The sequence below is a fragment of the Pavona decussata genome, unplaced genomic scaffold (genome assembly GCF_977016875.1).
Source record: "Pavona decussata unplaced genomic scaffold, jaPavDecu1.1 SCAFFOLD_72, whole genome shotgun sequence".
Taxonomy (NCBI): domain Eukaryota; kingdom Metazoa; phylum Cnidaria; class Anthozoa; order Scleractinia; family Agariciidae; genus Pavona; species Pavona decussata.
Window position 1 is genome coordinate 5,042,840 of NW_028145491.1, and position 18,083 is coordinate 5,060,922.

Here is an 18,083-nt window from a genome sequence, read left to right on the forward strand (position 1 = left end):
CACCTTTCATGGCATTATCCTGTTGTTTTTTGTAGTGCCTGTGAGACCCTAGCCAAACATGGTCTTCAAAAGCCAGTGTCCTTTGTTATGGAGACGCATGTAAGATTCAATTACAGTGTGATCACTATGTGAGCCAGTATACCACAAATACATGTTTTTGTAAATCACAGCTTTAAATTAGTGACTTATTCTGTTAATTTATAATGAGAAATGAGAGTAAGCGCACTTGAACATGTATATTTTATGGTCCATTTTAAGACAAGAAATATGCCAACCTTACTCTGTTTTGTTTTTTCGTAATCATCTTCAGTATGAAAGACAGTCCTACAAATGGATGTTACTTTTAATAGTGTTTTTATTTAACAATTCTGAATACCAGGCCATGTGAAAATTTGTGCAAACATTTTTCGTTTTCTCCAAACCAAACACTTGTTCAAGTTGTCACTCATTCAGTACAAGTAAATTATACCAGTTCACCTTTTAATTTCTAATGATTAACGTAAAAAACAGGTTACTACAAGAAAATATCACTTTCACATCCAAGGTCAAACCTGAGGGTTGTTTGATACACACAAATAGAGTCCAGACATTGCCAGACGTCTAGTTGTGGTTTGGTATTTCGCACAAATAGAGTCCAATGGTATATTCCCGAGTCCACTGGAGTATTGGGAATCTATTTGTGTTTAGGGTTATGATACCTTACCAGGAGCTGTTCATTGGAGTGACATGAATCATGTGGTCATGAACAAACTGGAACAGAGTTTATTGCACTTGCTTGATGTCGAGTCATGATATACTTAGAAAAAAAAACATGTATGTCGCTAGGTAGGATAGAAATATTGTTCATTGGGGTCACATGGATCCCGTGGTCAGGAGTGGGTGGAAATGTTGTCCATTGGAGCGGAGTGGTCACAAGTGGATAAAAGAATGAGGCATAGACATACTTGTATTAGCTGATTTCCAGTTAGGTTGTTACAACTAGACTTCTCCGAAGTCTATCTGTCTCTACTTATTAACAGCAGGACTCAGTTGGTGTATATCGGACATGTGTGGATACAAACCTATGTATTTCTTGTGTCTAATTGCTCAACAATAATATTAGAACCACTTTGTATGATGCAGTGTATGGTTAATCTCTACCTTTTTGTGCTCTGTTGATGTAGGGAAATTTAGAAGAAGCTAAAGCACTTATGGTAGCCTTGACAAAAGCTGCCACAAAGCGGTGAGTCAGCAAACTTACATTATCTGTAATAATAATAATAATAATAATAATAATAATAATAATAATAATAATTATAATAGATTATCACTGGTATATAATACATTATCATACATTATAATACATTATCAATGGTTGGGCGAAAGACTACTCAAGTCCTAGAGAGAATGCAGAAGGCGGTTTTATCGGCGACGCTGAACATTGCAGGAACTTTCAAAGTAGTAACATGTAATGTTTTATTATACCAAGATTGATAGACCAGCCATGAATAGACCAGCTACGACCTTTTATACATTTTTATATAGACTGTGACTTTTATATATTTTTGTATATTTTATATTTTTAGACTATGACTTTTATATATTTTTATATATTTTATATTTTTTATATATGTAAATATATTTTATTGATTTATTCACGTGCTATTTTAAGTTTTGCTTGGCTCACAGGTTACGCTACGCGCCCTGTGTTGCTTTCCTATACTGAGCATACAGATAGTTTTACTGCACATAATAATAGTAATAATATTTATTACTTGATATTGCGCAAATTAACATACTAATACATTGTCAATTGTGCATCACAATAAAACTAAAACTACCGATACAAACTAAACATATATGAATATACTGAATAATTAGATGAATCTATCTGAGAAAAATAAATAATAGTAAATAATTATTTACAGCAAGTCTATTAAAACTAATTATAACAAAAAGAAAATATATATGTATAAAAAGAGAGTAAAATTTATGTACACCAATATTTAGTTAAAAGCTGTATGCAAGTCTAAAATAGTGAGTCTTCAACTGTTTCTTAAATATATCATAACTGTCCTACTTTCTAGTGCTCTCTAGTAAAATGTTCCAGATTTTATGGGCAGCTATTTTAAAAGCCCTATCCCCTAGTGTCTTCTTTGATCGCACACTGAAGTCCTCATGTAATATGCCCCCGTCCAATCTAATATTATATCTGAATGTACTCTTAACTTTGACTAGACCCCTTAGGTACTCTGGCGCGCTGCCATTGATAGATTACCTGTCACAGTGACTACTCATACGCTCAATGCATGCTAATTTGTCCTTTATAGTTGTCCCCCATTGAAAGAGAGTGACTGGAGTACCTTTCTTGGTGACATGTTAACCTTGCAAAAAGAAGTTTATGCCTGCATTGATCCATCTGTGTGTTATGAGGTAGGACACCAACATTCTTCTGGATAAGGTTGTTTGTAAACCAAGTAAGCCATGCAATTGTTAATGCTTATCCAGGATTTAAAGACCAGTGTAATGTTGTTTAATTTTCAATCTCAGATCTACACAGAAACACTTCTTCATTCTGGTAGGAGGGAGTGTATCCTGTTAGCTGGTCGGATGATCTGCAAGACAGTTATGGAAGATGATTACCCTTTACCCACCAACCCTATATCTGGCCCTCGTATCAAGTGTTTCAAGGGTACAGAACTTGTTTTAGAAGCTGCGAAAGAGTACTTCAACTCCTCTGCTGATTTGTCTGACAAGGTCATGGACCTGGCAAAGGAGTGTTTAAATCTTATTGATGACCGATCACCTGCTCTGCAGGAAGAGTTTAACTTAATTGCTGCCTTGGCACTGCTGGATGATTTTGGAATCTCAATTCTTCCTTTGCAAGGTAAGTCGCATTTAAGATTTGATAGTTGATATAATTAATAAACACCATGGCTTTAAAGGATTCTCTTTCTCATTGTACCTAAGACCTCAGTTAGGCCATACTAATGAGTTAGTTTGTTGCATTTTGTGCTTTATTCACATAAAGTGTAGCAAACTGTTTAGGTATGTTCTTCTATGCAGTTACCTTGTTACACGACGTCCTGGGGTAAAGACAATTTACATTTTGACCTTCGATGTTTAATCCATGAATGGAAAACAGGCTTAAAACAGTTTGCAGTTATTAAATACCTTGTTAGTAACAAATAAGCTGCTGGGATTTTCTCCGTTATATTTTGTATTTCATTCCTGAATCAATGGTTGGAATGTTTCCTTTGTAGTACGTTTGTGTGAAGACAAAGTTAGTTTGATCAGCCAGGTGCTGGAATCAACTACAACAGCATACAAAAAGAAACAGAAGGTAAAGTCACAACTAACATGATACAGGCAGTGTGATACTTTGATGTACAGGCCTATATAAAATTGTTATGGGGCTTTTTTATGGTTACCTGTTAATATAATGCATTATAGTTTAACAATAATTAGTTAGAGCTGGATTGTAATTTTTAGTTTTTGCATTTTTCCCAGATCCTCCATCTTGCCAGCCTTCTGCAGATTTCGGGCAGTGATGAAAAATCAAGGCGTGGCCGTGTGCTACTGTTGGTGGCAGAGGCTGCTATACAGGCATTGGACTATGAATTTGCATGTGAAACATGCCAGTGTCTGATATCAGAAGAATATATTCCTGTATGGACTATCTGCAGGTAAATATATTCCTTGAACAATTCTCCATATCTTTTGTTTGAAGGATAGAGGAACTCATTTATATGTCTTATCTTCCTTAATTATGCATACTTTTTCTATTAGACTTCTTGGAGAATGTGAAGAATTTAAAGATTTGAAGGCAAGGTAAGTTTTTCGTGGAGTAGTGACAAAGAGAGGGGTCTTATAATCATCACATTACTGCACCTCAAATCACAAGAAACTTCGAACAGAACAATAAACAAAAATTGAGCTTGGCTGCTGTTAGTAGAATATGTGTGAATATCATGGTAATATGTTTGGTTTTTGAAACTAGCATAAATTACCAAGCCATGTGCTTGCTAGTTGCAGATCAGTAGCATGTCAATGGATTAAACTTGCTTCATTCAATTTGCGGCGTGGTTGTTCTTCTCCTCCCAATCGACAGCTACTGCAAAAGGAGCTGATAAATGCCTGAGGTGTTTATAAATGTGTATTAGTGCTTTTATTAGGAATAGGGCATTATTTCAGATAGGCATATATGATTTCCAGCAGTAAGTGCTTCATAGTTGACATTGGAAAACAAACATTACAACAAATGGATATCACATGGATACCATTGCTGCGCAAATCAAAGGAAAGGTGTCCATATGTTTATTCGACTCGTAAATGTACATATTTCATTCCTTTCTGTCACTGTTTAAGGAGGTTTATTAGAATACTTTATAATGAATATTAGTTATTTTTAAGAGGGCATTTGTATGAGATAACTCCCACCCAAAAATGAGAACTCAGAAGTTCGAGACATTGCAACACCCTATTTGCAACAATCAACAGACGTGTGATAAAAGGACACTGTGTCAAAATGAATTCCAATTTACCCATCACTGCAATCAAAATCCGCAAACATGTCCATCCTTTTGATGCCCTCCTCAACTCTTCCCTGTGATGTCTGCTCTAGTAATGATCACAGCATAAAATTTTGAACGTCAAAGTATTTGCTTGTAATTTGAAAACTTAACATTTTGACACTTTTTTTGTAGTCATTTTTAAATTGTATTTATTCGATATCTCTTAAGGCTTTAGTTACTATATTTCCGTTGGAATACTATATATTTCACACTGTTTATAGTTTTATAAAAATTAGAAACACTTAGTTTTTAGCTGCACCATTCATTCTAATTTTATTTACTTATTTACTTTTACTTATTTTCTGGGAACTTTTCCCTAAGGCAAAGTCTTCTTGCATTCTCACTGACTCACTGCACACCGGACGAGTTGGAATCTCTTCTGAAAGCCAGAAGTCTCTTAGAAACGAAGGTCAGCTAGCCTAGACATTATGCATTAGTAATAGTACAATTCAGTTGTAACAAACACATTTGAGAAGACTGGGAGATGGCCAACACTCTCTTGAAGAATTCAGATCTTAGAGTAAACGTTTGACCAACTGTCATCAACTGGTAGTCGTTAACTCTAGTTGCTCCAGTTTTGTTTTGTGAATTATATGGTTTTTAATTTTTGAGTCATTTATTCTTCAACAAGGTCGATTCTTTCATCTTTTTAAATTACTCTCTGAATTAATTTTTTCCATTTTTGTCAATAATCTGTTGGTGGGCAGTCTTTAAACTGCTGTCTGACCGTTTCCTGTTATTTTATTTGAAAATGCAGGCTATGTTTTGGGGGTAAATTGTGGTCTAGATGAAACATATGAGGCAAATTTGAATGTGGCATGGGATGGTTATTCCCTCAGCTCTTCAATTTATTTATATACTGTATGTGGGATAAAATTGAGGAAACTCTTTACAAGATCTTGTGGCATGACCACATCATTTCAAAACTGTTTTCTTAATCTATGCAATGTTTCACTATTATTTTACTTACAGAGTTTGTATCAGGAGTTGAATAAACACATGCAAGCAACTGATCAGGTACAACCCAGTTTAACCCTGTCCTTTAAATTTGTTTTAAGCAGTTACCAGTGACTCGGTGACCTGGATATTCACTGCAGGGATTAGCCCGTGGGATGTTGTTAGGTTTCCGTTTGGCTGGTGGCTATTCATTTGTGAACATGGGAAGAGAGAAACAATGTGGAGTAAAATCTCTCTTATGTCTAAGGAAACCCTTAACACGATGTACTGACCACGGCCCCGTTGTTCAAAACCTGATTAAGCTCACCAAGGATTGGTGTGAACTTCATTTCCAGTTTAGTTGCCAATCAATAAAGATTTTTGCTTTTCAGTTTTGACTTAAACGTTCCTAAATGCATCAGCATGAAATTAGCTTTTAATAACATTTTCAGGATAAGGCAAAATAAAAACCTTGGTTAACTTTTAATCGTGGATTAGTGTGAATTGGGTTTTAAACAACTAGACCCAAGACTCAAACCACTAGCCTTTTAGTCGTAATCTGATATGCCACCCATTTAACCACCTTTGACTGATTTCTTTTATGTACGAGACTAAACCAATTCATTCAAAGCATTTATGGTTGTGAACAAAAGAAATCAGTCAAGCGTTTGTATCTCTATTGTGTAGGGCACTTGCATTTTAAAGAAAAAAAAATCTGAATACGCGACTAAGTTTCTGTGCCAAAATAGACCTTATATGGAGTAATTTCAATTTCATGACTAAAAAAAAAGGTCACTAACGATAATCTTGCATAACACCCTTCAATTCCATTCCCGCAAAAACTCTTGCAACATAAGTGAATGTTTTCCATATCCATTTGTGTTTAGGAAAACGAAGCTTCATCTTTGGATCAGGGTCTTTTGACGCATTCTAAGGCCCTGTTGTCAGCTGTAGGTGACAAGAAGTTCTGGAAGAGCACTATGAAGTGGTTCAGACCTCTGCATGATGAACAGACAACAGTGATAGACAGTCAACTGATCACACAAAGCTCACAGGCCATTAACACTCTTGAATTTCATCCATTCTACCAGTCACTCGTGGAAAAACATCTTACAAGATCGAAAGGGGTAAGATGTGAAAAATATGAAGAACACATTGGTCCAGCCACACGTGAGTGCCTTCAAGCAGCACTGATATGATTCACATGTTAGCTGTATCTTAAGTTATGCATACTGAGTCGATAATTCCGGTGCATTATTGGTTAAAGAATTTCTGCCGTGTTAGCTGATACACTGACTGACTGACTGACTGACTGACTGACTGACTGACTGACTGACTGACTGACTGACTGACTGACTGACTGACTGATTGATTGATTGATTGATTGATTGATTGATTGATTGATTGATTGATTGATTGATTGATTGATTGATTGATTTTTTTAGGGTAGATTACCGTATGAGCATCACATTGCTAAGCAGGTGTCTAACAAACCACTATTGTTCAGTCGCTGTTTGTTAAGGACACAAAAGTTGTCTGAGACCAGATCTGAAGGAACGATAACTGAACCAACCAGTGAAGGTACTTAGTAATTTGTGTTCTAATGGGAAGTAGGTGGTTGGTGGTGATTTATTTTCATTGATCAATTCAATCAGTTGTCCGTTTCTAAAGAAAGTAAATACAACACACGCAGGTAAAGTAGAAAATGTTCCAGCTACTAGTTCATACCAAAAACACTGCCTGTTGTTTACCTGCCAACTCCTCCGGAGTCAAATTCATAAAATTACCTGTAGTTCTGAAGATATTCTGATGTCTTCCGAACATTGCCAAAGATTTCCAAAGATGTTCCGATGATCTGCGAACGTTGCAGAAGATGTCCGAAGATTTGTGGGAAAGTGTAAGAGTTTTTAAAGCTTTATCTTCCGTTCACCTGACTTAGAGCGTAATCGATGTGACTACTTTTTGTCAACATTGAGTCAAATTTACATGTTATTCATTTGGGAGCTACTGGAAGTCCAGATTTGTGAGCCACGAGGCGTGAGAAACAGGCATGTATGCCCGAGATCAGTTTTTGTTTCAGTCTGTAGGCGTGAGACTCGTACATAAGGTGTAAGTGTTGGAAGGTATACTGTTGTTTCTGCGTTTATGACTAGATCCAATTTTCTCTAATGATTGGTGATTTTTGTTAATTTGTTTTAAATGCGGACAGTGATGATTCAGTTGGCAGAGTCAATTCTACCAGAAGACACCTCGCTGGGGGTTGCTTATCTTCTAGCACTTGACGAGGTTTGTTTAACAGATATCTGTATGCAAAGCGGTATCAAAACAAGACAATACAGATTTACAAACTTCTACAAGTGGTAACTCCATTAAAGCACGCACTAAATTAATGTTTTACGTGTACAATTAGTAGTTGGTGTCTTACCTTGTTGATAAAAACAAAGTTGCATAATGTGTTCACGGTTATTGATTTGGACTAATTCTATTTTCTCTATATGCACTACTTTCTCTTTGATGCTACTCAGTGACTGTTTCTTTCTATTAATGGCCAACCATGTAATGTTTCTCTGTCGTTATAGGATCAGCATAGTCTTTTTAAGGCCCCGCTTAATGATATTACCTGGGTATGAACTCACAATCTCACTGAACTGGTACTCATTAAGCAACCACACCAGACAATCTACCAAATGTTTAATTCTTTTCTTTGGTATTTCAGGCAGAGCAAGTTGATGAATTTTTCAGCAGTTGTGGCAATAGTTACTTGTGTCTACACATGGCAGCATACTGCTTTGCAGTTAATACCTACAACACCCTGCAGCCTTCAGTGATGACTCACCAGGCGGACACGTATCGTTTCGTACCCTCAGAGCTCATTGATCACATGATGCGCCATATTACTGCTGGTGTGCACAAAAACTGGCCAAAAGAAACCCAGCTCTTTGTTAACTTCCTGGTTCGGTATCACAATCGTATGGCTGACTTTGCACAAGGGCAACTGCTTCACAGCTTGGGTAAAGGTATGCAAAGAGCAATGAAGTTAAGTAAGTGGAGAAGGGGATGAGAAACCTTTGTGTGCTGCCTTTCTTGCTCACCTCTTCGATATATCACCCTTTTCACAATAATTTTAAAAACGCTTTTGACTGTTGAGTATCTGAATGTAACAGATTGTCATAGTTGTTGTTGGCCAGTAGCTGGCAATTTTGCTGTTATGGTCAATTCATGACTGACAAGTGTATGATTTGAAGACTGAGTTAGATGAAGCACCAAACATGGTACTTTGTTTTGTTCCTCACCAAATTTTTCATTTTAATTGCAGGAGTTGACATAGGCCGTTTTGCTCAAGATCCCGAGTACAAACGAGAGACCATTCTTGGTTTGGCAATGTAAGATGAAAATAATGTAGAGACCTTATCAGTCTTTATGGCTGTGTGATCTTTCTACTAAGTAGCGGCCACTAGATTTACGTACTAAAGAATACGAAAATTAAACCACACAAGTTGAGTTCTTTAACACAAATGAAGTAATATCTATCACATTTAGACTGAGTTTCAGTTGTCTTATAAATAGCATCTTGTGCACCTCACTATCCAACATATTTGTGCTCAAAACCACTGAAGTGGTTCCTCATTCCTTGTGGACTTTTTCTGAGGCGGTTTTGTGTTGTAAAGACATAGTTCCCGTTTCAGTTTCCTTTTCAAGCCATTAACCAGTGTTGATTTTTTTCCTCATGTGTGGTGTTTATTTTTATAACTCAATCTGACTGTGAACAAATTGACATACAATATGGCAAAATATTGTTCTTGTTGCAGGGCGCTTGAGGAAGAGGTTTTCAACACAGCCTTGTCTCTGGCAGACCGCTATGACGTTTCTAAATGGGAAATGCTGATGACACATCTGGAGTCCCTTTTCTCAGACAGCAAGTAAATTTGACATGAATTAAATTGTGCACAAATTGTTATTGTTTAAAATTTATTTCTTAACTCCCAGCGACACACTTGGCGATTTTATACGCCGATCCCGCGATTTTCTACGTTTATTGCTGCGAATCAGCAGTAAAGCCAACCCATCAGGTTGGGCGATTTTATAACATGAGTTTTCAAAACTACCACATCGCCGCGATCGACGAAAAAAATCGCTAGGTGTGTCCGCATCAATCAGTGGCGAAAATCGCTTGCGATTTTCGCTGGCGATCAAGTTCGCCGCGATCGACGTATAAAATCGCCAGGTGTGTCGCTGGCTTAAGAAAAACGTTGTGTCTTATGTCCCATTACTTTCATCTTCAGCCTGTCAACAAAAGAGATTCAAGAAAGGGTTAACAAACTGGAAATAATGACCACCCTACTACAGGATCCCTGCAAGGTAACTATTCATTTTCTGATGTTTGTGGTAAAGTAGGTTTCCTAAATTGTTTTTGTTTGGGGTTTTTTTTTACATGGAACTCCACCAATTGAATTTTTCGATGTCAAAGAGTTTAAATATGATAAGATATGAAAAATTAATTTTATTTGTTATGTGGCTGTCTGTTTAAAACGTTAATTAAACAATAATGTCTTTAAAGTAGATTATAAAGATCTGGTATTCTTCTCTTCTGGTATCTTATTTTACCAGTGATGATCATCTTATTCCTAAAAAGACTATTTTATTGAATAAAATTGTCTAGTACCTACTGTATTAAATTGAAGGGGAAGTGTGCTTTCTCTTGTCTTAAAAGTTTTTTTCCGGATATTTTTCTTCATATTTTCCTTTTTTTTTTTCTTCTTATTTTCTGACAATTCCAATCATGAAAAATCAATTTCAATTAAAGTAGAAAGGTTTTTTTTATAGGAAAGCATGTTTTTAAGTTAAATTCTTAAACTTTCCTGGAGAAGCATAGTCATGCTTCTAACAACCAGGCTCAGGGTACTTCTTACCTTGTAAATTTAGTTGGCATTAGCCTAAATAACCGTGTTTGTGTCCGTTTCAGGTAGCAGAAAGAATGCAAGATAACGTGTATGTAACCATTGATGGCACTAAACATGCAAGGTTAATTTATTACTACATGCTGCTGGAACAGTGTGAAGAGAAAGACCACACCCTGAAGGTACAATACTTACTGCACATGTCATTCTAATCTCCCAGCCAAACCACCCATCTAAAAGTACTGGTAAATTATCGCCTTGTTACTTTATTTAAATGTCAATGTATTTAGCGCAGAGCACTAATTGGGAACCCTTTCCAGATCGAATTAGAGGTGTTGGTTTTTGAAGAGAGGGGAAAACCGGAGTACCCGGAGAAAAACCTCTCGGAGCAAGGACGGGAACCAACAACAGACTTAATGCACATATGACGCCGAGTCCGAGAATCGAACCGCAGCCACATTGGTCTCATCACTGCGCCATCCCTGCTCCCTTAAATATTTTTTTCTGGTGTCTCAATTCATCCCATTTCATAGTAACATTATTATGTTCTACTTATCTATCTATATATATAATTCTTTTCATTATGCTAGGCTAAGTTAGCTGCTCAAGTTCATCTCAGAATACTCAGGAAAATAAAGTCAGCTGCTTCAGGTAAGTAACTTTAATTTTCCATTCTTAAAACGGGACTTAATATTAAACGTTTAATTCTTTCTTTTCTTCCAGGTCTGGATTACAAGAACCTTACCTCTGTAGACGCACCTCTGAAAGTTTTAAAACCAGTGCTGACAAGCACTAACGTGCATCTATTGGCCAAACTAGCGACTAAGATTCCCACCCAGGTCAGATGCTTTATAATTTGTGTCCTCTGCTCCCATGCTGTGCGATAATCATTGTTTTTTATGTATCTTATTTATTTATGACAGAATTTTTTTTGTTTGCTTGATCAAATATTAACGTTACTGTCATATGAAAATTCCTTATCAATTTTTCTTCCCCGCGTTTGAGGCGTACAAAAGCGTCAAATTTCACTTCCGGTTAGCTACAATACCGCCTAAGAAACTGGGGATAGTAGGACTGTGACGTCAATACAGGAACGCTTAGTCTCTTCCAACCGGAAGTGAAATTTGACAGTTTTATAGGCCCCAAACGCCGGGAAGAAAAATTGATAAGGAATTTTTTTTGTTTTTCGATTTTCATACGAGATCAACATGAAGATTTGATCAAACAAATAATTTTTTCATGTCCACTTGAAGGTGAAGAAGTCAGGAGAAAGGAGCTAGCTGGCGGTAACAGTGATGCACTTGTGGTCATCACTGAAGCATACTATATTACCGCGTTGATGGCAGTGAGTTCTGTTAGCCAATGTGCCCTTAATGTAACACTGTTTCTGTTCCAGGGTGGCAGTTGTATAGAGCCTTCAAGTGTGTTTAAAGTTTACACTGAGAAGTTATTTTGGGAAGGGGAACAGAAGAGGAAAGATAGTGAGGCAGAGCAACCTGTAAGTGATTGTCAAATTATTTTATTATCACTGAGATACTTTGAAGTTTACTTTTTACATCATTTGTCACATTTCACAGACCATGTTCCAAGTCTTTAAATGAATTTAACTAATGACATGCGTTATGTAATAGAATAAGACAAGGATCATTGGTTCAAAATGTCATTACTAACTGCCTTTTTCATGACAGGATGATTGGGGGAAGCGTTATGATGCTTGCCACAAAATGCTGCCTCGTCTGTCACCCCCGGGAGTTCAGCAATTTATTGATTCAGTTACATTCAGTGAATCAGCTGTGGACAACATGACTATAGAGAACAGAATGGAGATTGCAAACAGAGCTTTGAGGTTTGCACGACAGCAAGATGCGGCTCAAAAGAAAAAGGGAATCAGTGAGACTCAGGAAGAAAGGTGTTTTAAATTGCATACTTTGTTCAGCTGTGTGGGTGGGGGGGGGGGAAGAGGGAGGTGTGTATTTCCACTTCCCTTTAGTCCTATTTCCCAGCTCGTTTCTAGTGACTCCTGCCTCTTTGTGCCTTTTTGTTGCAAAATTTTATGCACTGCTGAAATTTTGTGCCATTTTATCCCAATTCCTACCACCTTGGGGAGCCTGGGCCCCTAAAATGGGCCAGCTGTTAATAGTTCTCAGGGAGACCAGACTTCGATAATATCATGAGGTTCTTTTTTTAACATTCCTGGTTTACATTTTTGGGTGATAATAATGTGGATAACACAGCAATGAAGGAGTAACAGCACTTTTACCTACCCCACCTACCACCTTTGCACTTTTGTTTGTTCGTTGTTGAAATAGCGATTTAAGTGAGATTATTAATTAAGAACCTGCTGCAAGCTGCTTCGTCATCATCCAAAATCAAAAAATAAACCAAGGCACGAGAGTGTTCACTGGGAAAATAACATAGTTGACACGGTTTGTGATGTGATTAAAAACAAGCTCTGGACATCTGTGACGGCAAAAATCAGTGCTACTACTAGTGTATGCAGTATTAAGCCAAACGGTTTTTCACTGAAACTTTGGTACGACAGACAATTCCAACGTTTTGAGGAGTAAACGTCTTTCGTAGGTGCATAAAGTGCATAAATAAATCGGAGCAACCATTGAAAAATAGACCCTTTTGGCTGGTCTGATTTATTTTACACTTATGGGAATGTAGTTAACCAATCAGATCACAAAATGAAAACAATAACACACCTGAAAATATTTGAGGCTTCGACGAGATAAACCAAGCCAAGCCTGTTTATTCTTTTAGCTCAGAAGTGAATAAAATGATCATCAATACGTGAACTGCAGAATAAGGATCCTAGCCTTGTGGTTTTGTCATGGGTCAATCCCATTCCAGCCATTTAGCCATAATGTTTTCAGGTTTTGTGTTACTAGCTCAATTCCTTACTTCATTTTGAAGGTCTTTGGAAGATGAACATATTCACTGTAAGAGGTATAAAACTCAAAAGACACTATTGTTCTTTGCAGTGCTTCAGAAGAAATAGTCAGCTTTGAACAAGTTATAAATCATTTGGAACAGTCATGCAGGCACTTAGAATCTCTTGCTGACCCACTCGTGTATGAACTGACTGAACGCGACAAGGTATATCAGCATATTGTGTTGATAATTCTCATTGTAAGAGCCATAGTGATCTTTTTTAAGAACGAAATCAGGACAGTTTCATGAAGTAACTTAAGGTTAGGTTTGAAATCTTTATTGCAGGATTTTCCTTCCCTTTTCGTCCCCAATTCACATTATACAATGTCACTTTTCGCCGATTTCTTTAAAGGAATTATGGGCCCCCTCTGGTATCAGCCTAGTTGCTGAATGGGTCACTCACCCAAATTAAGTTTACCTTTACCTTTAACAAAACTCAGGACGGAATTCAGTCCATTTGAACCCCGTAGCCAGTTCCCAATTTTTACCGAGGTAGTAGCAAAAAGACACACGCACGATAAAAATATTTGCATGGTAAGTGCAAAAACCTGCGCATTCCTCAGGCAGTGGCCGAAATCCTTCTCTACGGGTTTTAAATACATCGAAAGTTCTTAGCTCTCACTTCACTTAATTCCAAATGCTGAACTTAGAAATCTTTACCAAGGCAACTGGCTCAGTTGCCTCTGCGCTGGCTAAAGGCCCGGTTTAAACTAGAATTTAGCGACAACTGACCTGAAATATTGTTTCCTTGCAGGATATGGGTACAAGCTATGCAAGGATGTATGATCTGTCCCGCTCAGACCCTGATGAAATCTGCAAGCTTGCTTCTCAAATGTTGATTGGTGGTGAATCTTTAGAGATAATCAATGAACTTCTCTTGCTCGCTTCGAGACAAAAACCCCAGAAGGGTAGAGTGGGGAAGATACTGCAGCAAACTTTCAAAGTAGTCTTAGAGTGTCTCAGGTGCGTTTACGTTGCGCTTTTTAGCTCCCGAAAGGTTTTCTGTTGTTGTCATTGTTGTTTTGCTTTGCTTTGTTTGTTTGTTTTTTAATATCTCTCTCATACTTCACGGCCTGATTTTTTAAAGTTGGTTTCCAGTTCCATTTTAGCGTCCTAGAGGGAAAAACTTCTATGAAAGCGTTTTTGTAAGGCGGCCGTGGTCATTGTGATGGAAATTACCCAGGAGTTTGAAGTTTCTCAGGATATATATTTTTCCTAGTTTTCTTTGCATATTTTTGGTTCTGTTTCTATTTTTAACAGCAAGTAAAACTTACAGCTTTATAAAAACTTCTTATATGGTTATGTCCATTGGACTGCTTGCAACTTGCGTTGTGGTCCACATCCACATTGTCACTTTCCACCTAGGTTGTATAACTAATAGATTGCAATGAATTGACGACGATACTGGACAAAATGTTTGGTGAACACTACAGCAGCCGGACTGACTTTCTATCCAGGGAAGTTTCAATGCTAATCTTGTCTTCATGTCGCCTGTTCTTTTTCAGTGAAACGGCAGATCATAGTCATTCACTACTTGGCAGCAAAGACCCAATGGACATTGTACAGACAATTATACGTACGGTAAGCATTCATGTTCAAAAAGGAGGAACAATGACCAGTCAAGAGGATATAGTTGAATGTTTACGACCATTCTGTGCTGATGTTGCCGTATCCGCTGCTGTGAAGACTGCTGTTCTTCGGTCAATAGAGGAATCATTTGATCTTAGTGGAGAAGACACCTTTCTACTGTTGTTTTATCAAACAGATGCCCTTGTGTCTTCCACATGGAACAGAAAGGTTAGTAGTGTTTATACTGATTTGCCACCGTCTGTTTGTGTGGTTTACTCTACTTTTGAATGGTTTTGAAGATTACGTAAGTAGCGCTTTTAGATACATGTGAGAGTTTTTCAAACTTATAAAACTGAAATTAGAAAAGTAAAAAATGTTGACAACATGTTTTCCTTTGTTGCTCTAGGTTTTTTATTATTATTTCAAAACATGAACTGTTTAACTGCACAGGTTGGCAAGCCTGTGTTGAAAACAATATGAATCACTATTAATTACGGTTATTCGTTTCAAGTGCTTGCTAGGTAATTAATAATTGTACTGAGTTATTTTCTTTTTCCTTGATTATCTTTAACTGTACAATTTTGCCAGCTGATTTTCATAATCCCGATCATTTGAATTTATTTGTGGATGAACATGAAAGAAATGTTGAGTGTCTATATTTTAAATAATTTCAAATCAGCAACAGTTACAGACATACTTCACAGTCGCTGCATGGCTATAGCTGTTGTTATGGAGACCATAAAAACACATCGGGCCCTGCCATACGGGTGCGTTTTGTGATTAAATTATAATTTATTACCTGTTCATTCACGCAGCTCACACCAGAAGACATTGACAGTGACACTAAAAGGCACCGTTTATTTGAGACCCTCCTAAATGAGAGCCTGTCTCTCTCTCAGCTCCTTTGTCTGGGTTCTTTGCTACAGATATGGCCTGTCCTTGCAGCTACAGAACTCAGGTAAGCAGTGATTAGTTTCCTGCTTTGAAGCAAAAAGACAACATTTAAAGCATGCCCTTTTTGTTCCTTTCGACAGTGAAGAGCCATCAGCTAACCCTTGGGTTCAACTCATGGACAAACTGATCCGTTGCCATGGAGACGGTGAGCATGTGATTGAAATGGTCAAACAGCTCAGCAGCACTACAAGCCTCACTGTTGAGGTATGAAACTGAACACAGTACAACAGTACCAAACCACCTGAGTATGTTTTGATTCACTTGCTGCTCGATGTAATGGTGTTATTTTGTCTCTAGTGCTGTTCCCATGTCTACAACTTGATGCTCCTCAAGTGCCGAGCCCTGTATGCCTTAAAGTTTGCCTTGGTGTCCACAATTGAAGCCATGCATCATTTGGCATTGGAAAACATGAAGAATCTAAAGGTAGAAACTCAGTGGTGCATTTTTTTTTTTTTTAACAAAAATGGTACTTACAGTTAATTTCCATTTCCGTTTCCGTTTCTTTGTGACTAAGGGCTTTCTTTTTTCAAATATTATCATTATAGCTATTATTCTTTCAGTTTATTATTTCTGCCCGTTCCAGATATGCCATTATGCTTTCATGTTGTGATTAGTGCCCGCATGTGCGGAGTACTATTTCATTTCTTTAGGTCCCAAATCAACCAAAATGTTGGCTATCCTCGGTATAGTCCGAAAGACACGCATGGTGTTCATTTATACAGCTGAGGGGTCAGAATGGTCTTCGAATGTAACATTAAAATCTGATAGTCAAGATTCAAGTAGTAGAAAACTTTATTTTTGGGACAAGAATGGACAATGTTGTCTCTGTTTTCATTTCTTTTCTTTTTTTTGTGTGTGTGTGTGTGTGTGTATTTGTTTTCTTTGTTTTGTATTTTGTTGTTGTTTTGTTTTGTGTTTGTGTTTTTTTTTTTGTTTTGTTTTGTTTTTGTTTGTTTGTTTGTTTTTTTACTTAAGACAGCAGTCCTTCTTATTGTCCCGTTAAATTCGGCTTGGTGCCGTTGTGGTTTCCTCATGACATATACATGTATTTTTTGAAACAATCCATGTAACAGTAATATTTCTTGCATTCACAGATCAATTCAAACTCCTATGATGATGAGCTGCTGGAACTTCTTATATCTCATGGGCTTACAGCAGAGGTCGCACGAACGCCTTTTCTCACGCCTCTCTTCAACTATGTTCTCAGCCACCCTGACGGGCCTGGTGATTTACATTCAGCTGACAAAGGAGCGCGAGTTAAGCTTGTCGCCTCTCAGTTACAAACTGCCGGCTACTGGACAGAGGCTGGGACACTAATGTTGAACTATCATCGAACGCATCCTGCTTTAAGGACTTTTGACAATGCTGTAGGGGTGTTGTCTAGTTGGCTAAGAAGATAAAATCGCCTGAAAGCAGCAAATGATCTAGACAACACACACCTGCCTTCGAATTAAGAAAATGACAAGTCACTGAATGGCCAGTTAAACCGAAAACTCCTCAGAAAACTTTCAAACAACTGTGAAAATTGGAGGAATGTGGCTATGACAGAAAGCGTCCAGTCGTGTTTTGAACTTTCCATACATTTGTCTGTATAGCAAACCAGCCGTGAGCTGCTACTAAAAATAGTTCGCGGGAAAAAATACAGGGAAATGTACGGAAAGTTCAAAACACGACTGGACGCTTTCTGTCACAGCTACATCCCTCCAATTTTGTTCTTAAAATCCTTTTCCTAGTGCCAAAAGTTTCCACTTCATGAATTTTTCAGAAGCGATGTTTTATGAAAATGATTTGACATCGGATTTCCATACAAACACTGTTATTTCAAGCCTGTTTGCCTACCCGTCAAAATGGCGTCGAAAACCATGATAAGGCCTATTAGTAGCTGCGAAATTTTCAAAGACAAAGCACTCGATTAAGCAGTCCCAAAACAAAGTATTGTTTAAATATCGTAAAATTCTGAAATCAAGGCATTCAATCCAATAATAAGTCCTCCCGAACACACGGACAGTGTTAACTGTTAGGTTGGTGTTTCAAGCTGTCTTTGATGTCAAGCCCAACCAATTTTGAAACACAATTTTCTCCAATAATTACCCACCTCACTAAAACAGGCGCTTGTCGAAAATAAGCCCACTCGTGTTCTGAATTGATGTTAGGTCGCTTAACAAGCATTACGTGGCTACAGAAAAGCATTTTAACACAAGAAATTGATAGGGGTAATAACAAGCATGTTAAATTG

The 18,083-nt window shown here is 37.5% G+C and overlaps 1 protein-coding gene across 2 annotated transcripts in view; it reads left to right on the plus strand.

Annotated features, from left to right (window-relative positions):
- Window positions 1-17,366, plus strand: part of LOC146477108 (NBAS subunit of NRZ tethering complex-like) — a 73,403-nt gene extending 56,037 nt beyond the window's left edge. For both annotated transcript variants that reach the window (XM_085114078.1, XM_085114077.1), the window contains exons 36-63: window positions 36-99; window positions 1,164-1,222; window positions 2,310-2,412; window positions 2,530-2,866; window positions 3,243-3,322; window positions 3,490-3,665; window positions 3,769-3,810; window positions 4,875-4,962; window positions 5,526-5,570; window positions 6,377-6,616; window positions 6,935-7,070; window positions 7,699-7,775; window positions 8,206-8,506; window positions 8,806-8,872; window positions 9,299-9,409; window positions 9,773-9,848; window positions 10,453-10,569; window positions 10,978-11,038; window positions 11,111-11,226; window positions 11,784-11,885; window positions 12,076-12,296; window positions 13,375-13,489; window positions 14,079-14,287; window positions 14,830-15,121; window positions 15,709-15,851; window positions 15,928-16,051; window positions 16,145-16,270; window positions 16,942-17,366. In XM_085114078.1, coding sequence (XP_084970204.1) covers window positions 36-99; window positions 1,164-1,222; window positions 2,310-2,412; window positions 2,530-2,866; window positions 3,243-3,322; window positions 3,490-3,665; window positions 3,769-3,810; window positions 4,875-4,962; window positions 5,526-5,570; window positions 6,377-6,616; window positions 6,935-7,070; window positions 7,699-7,775; window positions 8,206-8,506; window positions 8,806-8,872; window positions 9,299-9,409; window positions 9,773-9,848; window positions 10,453-10,569; window positions 10,978-11,038; window positions 11,111-11,226; window positions 11,784-11,885; window positions 12,076-12,296; window positions 13,375-13,489; window positions 14,079-14,287; window positions 14,830-15,121; window positions 15,709-15,851; window positions 15,928-16,051; window positions 16,145-16,270; window positions 16,942-17,247 — 3,934 coding nt within the window. In that variant the 3' untranslated portion in view covers window positions 17,248-17,366. The remainder of the gene's footprint in view (window positions 1-35; window positions 100-1,163; window positions 1,223-2,309; window positions 2,413-2,529; window positions 2,867-3,242; window positions 3,323-3,489; window positions 3,666-3,768; window positions 3,811-4,874; window positions 4,963-5,525; window positions 5,571-6,376; window positions 6,617-6,934; window positions 7,071-7,698; window positions 7,776-8,205; window positions 8,507-8,805; window positions 8,873-9,298; window positions 9,410-9,772; window positions 9,849-10,452; window positions 10,570-10,977; window positions 11,039-11,110; window positions 11,227-11,783; window positions 11,886-12,075; window positions 12,297-13,374; window positions 13,490-14,078; window positions 14,288-14,829; window positions 15,122-15,708; window positions 15,852-15,927; window positions 16,052-16,144; window positions 16,271-16,941) is intronic.
- The last annotated feature ends 717 nt before the right edge of the window (window positions 17,367-18,083 follow it).